This window comes from Echinops telfairi, unplaced genomic scaffold (genome assembly GCF_000313985.2).
Source record: "Echinops telfairi isolate 266 unplaced genomic scaffold, ASM31398v2 ScPeMD7_7424;HRSCAF=8462, whole genome shotgun sequence".
Lineage (NCBI taxonomy): Eukaryota > Metazoa > Chordata > Mammalia > Afrosoricida > Tenrecidae > Echinops > Echinops telfairi.
In genome coordinates this window covers 4,726,806-4,737,889 of record NW_022111324.1, presented here as the reverse complement: position 1 = coordinate 4,737,889, position 11,084 = coordinate 4,726,806, and the positions used below count along the sequence as shown (strand labels likewise).

The 11,084-nt window shown below is 46.3% G+C and overlaps 1 protein-coding gene across 3 annotated transcripts in view; it reads left to right on the top strand.

Moving 5' to 3' along the window:
- Positions 1–5,040, top strand: part of RXRG (retinoid X receptor gamma) — a 75,765-nt gene extending 70,725 nt beyond the window's left edge. For all 3 annotated transcript variants that reach the window (XM_004706763.3, XM_045298057.1, XM_045298058.1), the window contains one exon: positions 4,727–5,040. In XM_004706763.3, the coding sequence (XP_004706820.1) occupies positions 4,727–4,874 (148 nt within the window). In that variant the 3' untranslated portion in view covers positions 4,875–5,040. The remainder of the gene's footprint in view (positions 1–4,726) is intronic.
- The last annotated feature ends 6,044 nt before the right edge of the window (positions 5,041–11,084 follow it).

Here is an 11,084-nt window from a genome sequence, read left to right as displayed (position 1 = left end):
GCCTGGAGGGTGAAGGGAATGTGGGGTAGAAAGGAGGAACCAATTACAAGAATCTAAGTATTGCCTCCCACCTGGGGGATGACAGCAGAGAAGAGGGCAGAGGGAGACATTGGACAGTGTAACTTATGACAAAACTATAATAATTTATGAATTATGAAGGGTTCGTGAGGGCGTGGGGAGTGGGGAGGGAGGGGGAAAATGAGCAACTGATATTAAGGGCTAAAGTAGAAGGCAAATGTTTTGAGAATGATGAGGGCAACAAATGTACATACGTGCTTGACACAATGGATGTATATATGGATTGTGATAAGAATTGTATGAGCCCCCAATAAAATATTTTTAAAAAAAGAAAAGAAAAGAAAAGAAAACCAAACTCGCTGCAGTGGAGTCTATGCTGACTCAGTGACCCCCCTGTGGGTTTCTGAGACTAACCTTTATGAAAGTAGAAAGTCCAACCATTCTCCCGCGCAGCTGTGGCTCATTTTGAACTGCTGGCCGTGCGGATCCAGCAAACTCCTAACCACCAGGCAGCCTCTCTGAAGTTCACTATGTGCACGTGCCAGGGTAGGTGCCTACAGACGCGGTAATGCCCCCGCCCCCTCAGGCTGTCTACAAGTGAGTGAGGCAAGAACGCAGCTCACTTGGCTGTAGCGGCTGTGTTTCCACGAGTTGTAGAGCTCCCAGATCTAGGAAGATCACAGAAGAGAGCAGGCGCATGGTATATTTAGCATTTACCTGTGATCAAACTTTCACTTTGATGGAGCTTAAAAAACAAACAGGTGCCATCACAACCAAACAAAACAACCCGAAGCAAAAGCATTTTCAGTTAGCCTCACTTTGAGCTATAGATTAGTAATCTCCTTTGTCTAAATCCATTAAACACTTTCATGACAAAGCTGCCCTTAAGGGCCATTACATTTTACTTATTTTGCTGCTGTTGTTGAGACTCTGTCCACAAAACAAACACCACTCCAAGCCCTTTTACACGGACAGGTCAGCGACATTGACCCTGTTCTTCGAGTCATGAAAACCTCAGTCTCCTCTCCAGAGTCCTTCCTCTCTCCTGAACACACACCCGCTGCCCCCTAAGCTTCCCACCTGGTGTTCTGAGTTGTCACTGTCACCTGATCCCATACACATCCTCCTGAGAGGAGCTCAATGTGCAAGGCAGATATATTTTACTAGTTAAGCTAAGCTGTTGTTCAGTTTTAAGACGACTTCAGGGGACACATTTCTGTTCAATATGTCAAGATTAGCTCAGGGAAAGAGATGCAGGAGTTCATCTGCTCTCCAGGGCTCCATAGAGCCTGGAGACCGTGAAAAATTGAAATTCTATGCTGCGTTTCCCCCCTTTAGATCAGCATTTTTCTATGGGATCTTGGCGCCAATGGTCAGCACTGGTGGCCTGGCCTCCTCCAGTTCTGCTTGTGTCATGGCAAAAGAGACAACGAGCCACAATCTACAGGGGGTCATTTTTAGTTAAGCGTTAAACAGTATCTCCAGGTAATAGCTTCAGAGGTTCAGCTTGGCTCCTTGGATTCAGAAAGTTCCAAGTCCATAAGAATTAGATATTCTGTGCTGTTTTACCCCCGTGGATCAGAATGCTTCTATATAATCTTTGGTCAAAAGGAGCAGCAATGACCAGTCCTTCTGGTCTCCTGGCAAAAGAGACAGTTGTCCTTGGAGGCAGTTAGCACACGTTCCATTTCCTGCTCCTACTCCTGAGCCTTCCTTTTGCTGTGCTGCTCCGGGTGAGTTGATACCAAATGCCTTGGAGAGCTACCTGCCAGCTTTTAAGAGCCCAGACTTTACACAGCACACTAGCCCATAACACAGAAGCGCTAAACTGGCAATTAGACCAGTTAACTGGGATGTCTCATGAGGTCATATCATTAAATCCCGCAGAGGTTTACCAAACTTATTTGGCCTGCTGCCCCCTTTCAGGAACAACAAACAAACTTCTTGTGTCATATTATTTACTTTGTATACAATATTGCTTATTTTGTACTATATTACAGCCCACAATGCAGGATAAAGTATAGGTATCTGCTTTTGCAGCTCCTTCTGGACTCCCGGGGGAGTGCTTGCACTCCTCTCTAGGGAGCGGTTTTGCCCACTTTGGTAAACACTGCTCTAAAACAATGAGCCAAGTCCTATGAGGCATACAAAAGAAACTCCAGTAGCTACTCTTTTGTTGTGGTTTTGCTTGGGTTGGTGCAAATATATTTAGCACACACCTTTTGTCAATTCAACTTTAAACAGGTGTGCCACTTACTGACTATAATTACAATAATCAGCTCTATAACCCTACCTTTTAATCACTATAGTTTCTCCATCACCATTATCTCCTTTCCTGCTCCCTCCAACTTCTGGCAATCACTGATGAACTGTGGTCTCTAAAAATTTTCTTCTTCTTCTTCTTTTTTCCCCTTTCTTAATGTAAGTGAGAGCTTATATTTGTTCTTTTGTGATTGGCTTATTTTGCTCAGCAAATATCTTCCAGCTCTATCTATACCAGCGTTTCCCAAAGTGGGCAATATCACCCCCTTGGGGGGCAATGGAGCAATCCAGCGGGGCTAAAAAGGCAGATACCTATGCTTTAATCCTGGATTATGTGCTATAGTACAAATAATTTTAATTGCCTGGTTGGGGGGGGGATTGGTGCTGAGTAATTTTTTTTATGAATAGGAAGTGGTAGGCCAAATAAGTTTACTCATCTATGATTTATACTGTAGCAGGTCCCAAGTGCACTTCTCCCACTGGCTGAGAGGTATTCCATTGTATGTGAGTACCACGATGCATTTATCCATTCATCGGTTGAGGGACCTGCCACTTATTCCATGCTTTGGCTATTGGGAGTACTGCTACAATGAGCATCAGGGTACAAGACTCTTTTGGGGTCTCTGCTTTCAAGTCTTTGGGGAATTTACCCAGAGGTAGAATTGCTGAGCCCTTGAGCCGTAGTATCGGGCTGCTAGACACAAGGTCAGCAGCAGTTCTGCATTACCAGCTGCTCCACAGGACAAAGAGGAGGCTCTCTACTGCTGTAAAGAGCGACCGTCTCAGAAACCCACCAGGGCAGTTCTACCCTGTCCTATAGAGTCACTTGAGTCAGACTCAACTTGATGGCAGTGAGTTTGGTAGTAAGAGAATTGCTGAAATAGATGGCAGTTCTGTTTGCTGCTTTCTGAGGGCCTGCCACATTGTTTGCACAATGGATGTACTGTTTTGTATTCCTACCAACAGTGGATAAAGGTTCCAATGTCCCCGCATACTTCTCAACATTTGATATCTTCTGGGGTTTTTTATTAATTAATTAAAAAGTTGTCTTAGCTAGAATTTCTAGTGGTAGTAAAATAGTATATCTCTGTATACTCTGTAGTTTTAATTTGCACTTTTCTGATCGTTAATCATCCCGAGTGTCTTTTGATGTGTTTGGTAACTGTTGCGTGCATTTACAAGTGTGTGAGTGTATTGTGAGGGAGTGTGCATGTGCGCACAAATATGTGATGGTCACTGTGAGGGTGAAAGCACATATGTATGAGACTAGGTGTGAGAGAGAGTGCAGGTGTGCACATGAGCTTGAGGTGCGTGCGTGTCTATGCGTGTGCGTGTCTATGCGTGTGCGTGTCTATGCGTGTGCATTGTCTCCCAAAGAGACACCAGGCTTTTCGGATGCAGACACGACTTACTCGCTTATATCTCCCGCTCTTAAAAGTAGGGATGAAAAAACTCAAAGCCATTTTGTCTGGTCCATTCTGACTCACAGTGGCTCCCATAGGGCAGAGGAGAACTGCCCCATAGACTTTCCAAGGCTGTCCTCTTTAGAGGAAGGCCATTGCCACATCTCTCTCCCACAGAGTTTCTGACAGGTTCAACCATCAACCTTTCTTTCAGCCAAGTGCTTGCTTGACCACAGAATCACCAGAACTCCTTTGAAAAGGAGATGCAGCCTAATTAGTAGGTGATAAAAATTGGTAACAAAAATTGGTGACTGAAACAAATTGAGATCACATTGCCTACACATACCATAATGGGAGGGAGCACCCTGTTTTATGAGAGTATGGATTACCTCCTTCTTGCTTAGATTTTATCCTGGAGCCTATCATAAGGCCTGATGCACAGTGGTTCTAGAATGTTCATCCAGCAGCGATATGCATTCAGTGCAGGCATCCCACCATCCTCGGTTCCAAGTGCTTCTGTAAGCATTCACAACACTTTGGGACATCAAGGCAGGAATGTGCAGCTAGTAAGGGGCAGAGTCAAGAATCAACATACACCGTCTAACTCTTCCTCTTAACCTCTGTGAATGAAGTTTGCAAAGGGTCATTCTAGAGCCTGACCACAGAATTCAAGATTCTGAAGAGGCCCTAGGGTGCAGTTTCCACTTTTAAGATTCACGACCTTGCTAGTCCATTCATAGACGTCCTTGAGTGCTCGGCTACTAACCGAACGTGTGGTGGTTCGAATCCAACTCAGAAGACTCACCTGGTGATCTGTCTCCAAGAGATCACAGCCTTAAAAGCTCCATGGAGTGCAGCTCTCTTCTGAGAGACGGGGTTACACCAGTGGGAATCTGCTCAACAGCCGATGGTTGCAGCTCCATTTCTGAGCCATTTCCCTCAGTCTCCCCTCCCAGGCCTTCCCTCACATATTGGTTGAGAAGTTGCCAGTAGATATCCCAAGTCCTTCCTTGCTTCCTTATGCGTCCTCGGCTTCTCCACAGGTTCGCCAAGCTGTTGCTTCGCCTCCCAGCCCTGCGCTCCATCGGCCTGAAATGCCTGGAGCACCTCTTCTTCTTCAAGCTCATAGGAGACACGCCCATTGACACCTTCCTCATGGAGATGTTGGAAACCCCGCTGCAGATTACCTGAGCAGCACCAGCCACAGCCTCCCCACCCAGCATTGCCCCTGGGCAGGCGTGTATGGAGACCCCACCCTGCACACTTCCCGTGTACTCTGCCCTCCAGCTCCCACTCTGACCCCCTTCCGGTTCCCAAAATGTGATGCTTATAATAAAGGAAACCTTTGTATACTTGAGACTTTTATAGACGGAGTTTTGTATAGATGTGAATTGCAACCCTTCTTTGCTATATAAGGAACTTGGGACATAGGGAGGTTCTTTCTGGAAGTTCTTGGGAAACTAACCCACGTCTGTACATATAATTGGTTTAAATTATTTTTTCACTTGCTATGGAAAGTAAACAAAGAAATAATAAAGTGATACGTATGATACTGGCATTTTTTGGAGTATAGGGTGTGTTATTGTGCTGCAAGGAGGTGATCTCAGATGCCGGAGGTGGAGAATAGAGCTGAAATCCAGAGGCCCTCAGGCCCACTGGCTGTGGCTGCATCTGCACTGAACTGCTCAGACAGCCAGCTCTGCCCAGAGCAGCAACCCCAGAGGCTGGGGACCTATGCTGTTCTTGCTGGTCAGTTTGGTGTTTTGTTTTCTTATCCTTTTAAGAACAAGAATCAAAGGGAGCCTTATACTGATTGGGGGCAACTGAGTATAAGATCAACAGAAGATCTTCCCTTTGGGGGAGGTTCAAGTGAGAGGCCTTTCATGAGGATTTTAGAATGAAAAAGATCCACAAGCAGGATTGATGAAAGTCCAATGTTCAGAAAGCTTGTCTCAAAGCGGCCAGACCAAAAGTCAACCCTCTCATTGACCTACCCCTCTTTACTTTTAGTAGAATTTTATTTTGAATATAGAGTGAAGGAGAAACAAAACCAAGCCCTAACAGTTTGCAACAAATCAAACACCTGCTCCACGCAGATAAGACCTTAAAGTTTTTATCACAACTGGAATAATCCAGAGCGAAAGCAGAAAGATGCCAATTTTCGATGAAGTCACCCAACAGTCACCCAACACAAACAATAGTCAGCTGGTGACACACCAGCAAACACACTCAGAAATGTGCTCCCCAAAGCACGGGCCTTCGTTGTATGGCCCCTTGATGACTTGTACATTTCATTTCCCAGAGAGTTTAATGTTTAAAATATGTGTGCTCTCCTGCGTGTAGTGATGCTTTGATACCAATGGCGGGTTACTTCTCCTAAACATTCCCCATGGCTCCTTGAGATGCTTGCATTCTGCTCCTCGATATAGAAAGACTAACACTACCTATGGTGCATCATACGACTGGATCCCATCTCTGACCCCTGAACCACCCCGTTTCATCCATCAGAAGGAGTTACAAAACCAAAACCAAAACACACACAGCGATTTCAAGAGCATGCTCAGTAGCTACTGGCTTCAAAGTTTGTGGAACTGGGGGGTAGGGTGAGGTGGGGGACTAACCCATTCGAAACCATTGTACATACTGCCTTTGGGCAGAACAGCGAACACCTGAGTTAAAAAAACAGGAAGAGGACTCTGTTGTCTTTCCAAAATGTAAACCCTTCTTTGTTGCCCTTCTCTGAGAACCTCAGTCACACTCCTGAGGGGAGACGGGCGGAGGCTCGGCCCCGTGCCTCTGCTTTCCCATTGCTGCAGCAGGACTGCCCCGAAACAGCCTTTCTACAGAACCCCACACCCTGTTTTCTGACTGCTCCAGTCCGGAGGTCGGAGAAGGAGGGGACTGGGGTTCTGGGAGTGCCAGAAGCTGTCTCTTTAACTGAGCCATCGTCTGACTGGTGACTGCAGCGAGGACACTGGGCTTGGAGGCCCTTGAGGTAGGACTGAGGGCATCAGGATTATGGTGTTTAAATTCCGTCTGCCGTTCACTACCAGCCTGGTGGCTTTTTATCCAGTTTCCACGTAGAGTTTTCACTTTCCTTCGTCTCAAGGTAGTCTTTAGCTTATAGCCCTTATAGCTACCACATGGTTTCCTTTTCCTTTCTTGCTTTAAAGCCTGCTGGCAACTTCCATCTTTTCACGAGCAGGACATAGGCCTTGCACAAGTCTCCTGAACTCACTGCGTGCAGCCCCAAATGGCTCAAAGTCTTTTATGCAGCAGTGACTCTGGAGGTCTCCGCTCTGCAAAGACAGCAGCCTTCTTTACTTTGGTAGATCTTTGGCTTGTGAAAACCAAGCATCTTTTCCCTTGGGCAGCAGTCTTCCAAAAGCCTTCCTGAGGTGTGGTAGGCACACTAGCCAAGCCCCCACCCCAAGAAGATGGCTTCTTGATACGAGAACATTTATGGGTCCTGGACGTCAAGGGAAGGTGGTAATATATAAATGACTTTTTGATTAACCGTGAATAAGTCCCCCATGGGTGTTGCCAATGGGTTGGCACTTGGCAGCTAACCCAGAGGGTGTCGGTTCGAGCCCACCCAAAGGTCCCCCAGGAGAAAAGCCCCATGAGATCTCAAGCTTTACCTAGAGCTCTGGGAACGGTCGCTCTCCGCTGCCATCAGCAGAAACAGAATTTAACCGATAAATCTAAGCTGACTGTGTGTGCGCAGTTTCTCCTAGGGTGATAGAGTGTAAAACCTGAATGTCTGTACAGGGGAGTCCTGCTTCCCCCTCCTCATCCCACCAGAACCTGACCCGATGCCTGGCACACAGTAATGTGTGCTGTGGAATTGGGTCTCCAAACGGGAAAGAATTCTCTAAAGCCAAATTTGGATGATTAGTGCCTCTTTCCCCATGAACGTGTCCTTCCCATAGGTAACCCTCCAGTCCAAATAAATCCACCAGTGTTCAGATGGTTTAGAAGCCAAAATCATTTTAAAAACAAAGTCAGCTCCATGGCCTTGGAGTGATAGTGAACCTGCCCCCACAGGGCTTCAAAGGTTGTACATTTATGGTCCATCAGCCCAGAGGCTGCAACCAAGAGCAATGATTGTTGTGAGGATGGCGGAAGGCCCCACAACACATCATGTTGTCGCATATGGGGGTCGCTCTGAGCCGGAGCCAGGTAGATGGCCCTTAGCCACAGCCATCTTTACAGAAGCAGACTGCCGCATCTTGGTCCCTGGAGAGTGGCTGAGGAGTTGAACCCCCAAACTTTCAAGGCTCCCAGTAAAACCAATGGGAAACACAGCAACGGATCTCTTAGCTGTGAGTATTAAACAATGGAATTAAAGCCTTCATTGTGAAAGAGGATTTTGTTTTCTGATTTTAATGGACATTATTTTGAATTGTCAGGACGATGGTGTGGGGGGAAATGAAGTGCTAACTGTAGGGTCCCTGTCGCTCCTCCCTTCTCTGGCAAAGCCCCCGGGGTCATGTGGATAGGAGTTTCAGGAAAGCCTCTAGCTCCCAAGCTGGTGGTCACCTCACCTCCCATCCCAGGCTTTGATTCTTCCCACACTAAACCCTGGCTCTTGCCTGGGGCAAAACTTGGGCCAATGAAGGCCCAGCAGGCCATCTTCACTGGGTGCAGCCCATCCTTGCTTTACAGAACTTCATTGGTCTGCAAAGAAGCCCAGCAGGAGCCCTGCACCGGCTGCTCCCAAAGGCCACCTTCTTCCTGACCCCACACCCCCTTCTTCTTCACGCCTCAGGCAATTGAGTGGCCGGTCCACCCCGAGACAGAACCCAGCCTTCTAAGAGCCAGCCTCCTCCAGGCCGCAGTCAGTACGCGTTCAAGGCCCACATCTCTGAGAAGAGACCCGTTCTCACAGCTCTGTGGAGAGGACAGATTATCCGTCAAGGCCGACTGCTATTTTCTCAGCCTCACACCCCCTTCCGCCTGCCTGGTTTACCGCAGGGAACAGAGGCTTCTGCCTTGGTCCCATCTCTCCTCTGTGAAAACCGAACAGACTCGGCACACAGCAGAGCCTCCCGTAGCATTATTTGGGAGAAAGTGACTTCACTTCTCTGACGGACTCTCAGTTCCTTCTCTTGTCTGCCAAAAAGAATATCATAGGCCTCATGGAGCCCTTCTAAGGCTAAAACAGACGGTGTGGCCCAGGGCTGTGCTGTGTTTGAATCATGGCTCTATCATTGACAATGGACTTCTGTAAAATGGGATGAGAATACTATTCACCCCACAGGATTCTTCTAAGGCTGACACGAGGAGGCTTGAAAATATTCATGGAAAATGGAATTAGAAGATAAACCTATTCACTTTATTTCTCAACCTAAGCTGCATCAAGGTCTTGAGGAGTCTGCCTTTGCTTTGACAGGCCCACTTCCACCTCTTGGCAGCCATTTCTTTGATTGTGCTTTGTCTTCGGGAGTCTCCTGGTCAAGCCATGTTTCACCTCCTGTTAGAATTCTTCCATGAAATACTTGATGATCTGGATCGCGCTTGCTTAAAATTCCCATTGTGGCTCTGTCCTTGTGTGAAGCTGACCTCGGTGCAGCAGTCCCAGGCTCCTATTGAGCAGAACTTTTGTTCTACTTTAATTTTTCAGTCAGGACTGTGTAAGCGGAACCAACTGAGATGTCTATAAATTGGCTGTTGTTTCAGCTGCTAATGGTTGATCTTCTTCGAGGAGGGCAATGTTTCACAAAGTGGGTGCTACCATCCCTCCCCTGGACGGAGATGGAACAATGGGGCGGGGGGTGGGGTGGGGTGGGGGTGGGCTGCAATAGCAGCTGCTTTCCCCTTCATCTGGGTTATGGGCTACAGTCCAAAAGCTTTCATAGCCCAGGGCACTGAGCAATCTTTTCTTTTTTTCAGAAAATGGGGAAGTAGGTCAATTAAGTTTGGGAACCTATGACTTAAGGTAAGAACACGATTAACTCTTTCCTTGCAAATTGATGTGGGGGACCCGCTGCTGCGAGCTTCGTCTTTGACATCATCTCTTCCCTTATTAAAACCAAGTATCCATTTGTAAACTATGAGTTTCTTTGGGGCTGGCCTTCTATCCATACATTTTTTATAAAGTACCGATGATCTCACCACTTTTCCACCCAAACTTCACCACACATCTTGAATTTTAGCAGAATCCATGATGCGTTGATAGGGGTTCATTGTAAAAGGGTGTTTTAGGTGTCTTAGTGGTTCACACTAGATCCCAATCAGACCCATTATCACAAACCCAAAAGGACAAACTCACTGTCCTTGAGTTGCTGCTGATTCATAGCAAGCTGTAGGATAGGCTAGAACTGCCCCTGTGGGTTTCTAAGACTATAACTCTTTACGGGAGCAAAAAGCCTTGTCTTTCTCCCACAGAGCAGCTGATGGTTTTGAACTGCTGTCCCTGTGGATTGCAGCCCAATGCCACTAAGCCAGGACTCGTTATTATATCAAGTTAGCATGAATTTTAATTAGTATGAAGTTAAAAATACTATGCATAGTAACTTTCACAATAGTTTCTTTCACATTTTCCATGAACTGTTTGAAGATCCCTTCTATGAGATGCTGCACCTAGGGCTCTTTAACATAGTGACTGGCATAGAAAATGAAAAAACAACAACACTGATTTGTTTTCTTCTGATGAATGGGATGGTTGTTAACACTTGCTCTTGTGGCTTTGTTTTTTTAGACATCTGGAACATTCATTTTGATGCTTGGCCTGGGTCATCCAATGTAAGCAGCAAACAAGGACTCAAAAAGTCCCACATTCTAGGTTTAGTTTAACACTTTTTCTGGTCTCTATCTTCATCAATAAAATGAGATTTTTTAAAAACAGCCCTCATCTACCTAGTGGTGTTGGCGACGCACATGATGTGGGAAGCCGCGTGTCAACTGTGAAGGCTATGCAAGTGTGCCGAGCGTTGAAACTGTCGAGCCTGTATCTTGAGTCGGTTGATGAGAGACGAGTTTAGAAGGTATTAAAAGTACCATCCGCTCAGCCAGCCTCAATTAAAACCCATCTCTGATAACTATTACTTAACTTTAATAGTTTCTACTTGGTAAATTTGAGATAGTAATAGTACCTATTCCCAGGGCTTGTGGAGGAAATTAAATGAGATGATTTATGAAAGACACATAGGACTGTGTCTGGCAGATGGTGAGCTCTTAACAACAATTTCTTTTAATGACAACATCTACTATTATTGATCCCAATTATTTACCAGAGGATTTCTGTTCTGAAAAGGATGGCCTTGGGTCCCATGGAAAAGCGCCTTCACTAAGCCTAACTTCTCCTGTTCGCTCCACTTATTCTGAAGCCTGAACGTTTCTCACCTGATAGCCTCCACATTCCCTCCACATTCCACACTTACAAATCATCAGCGAGGT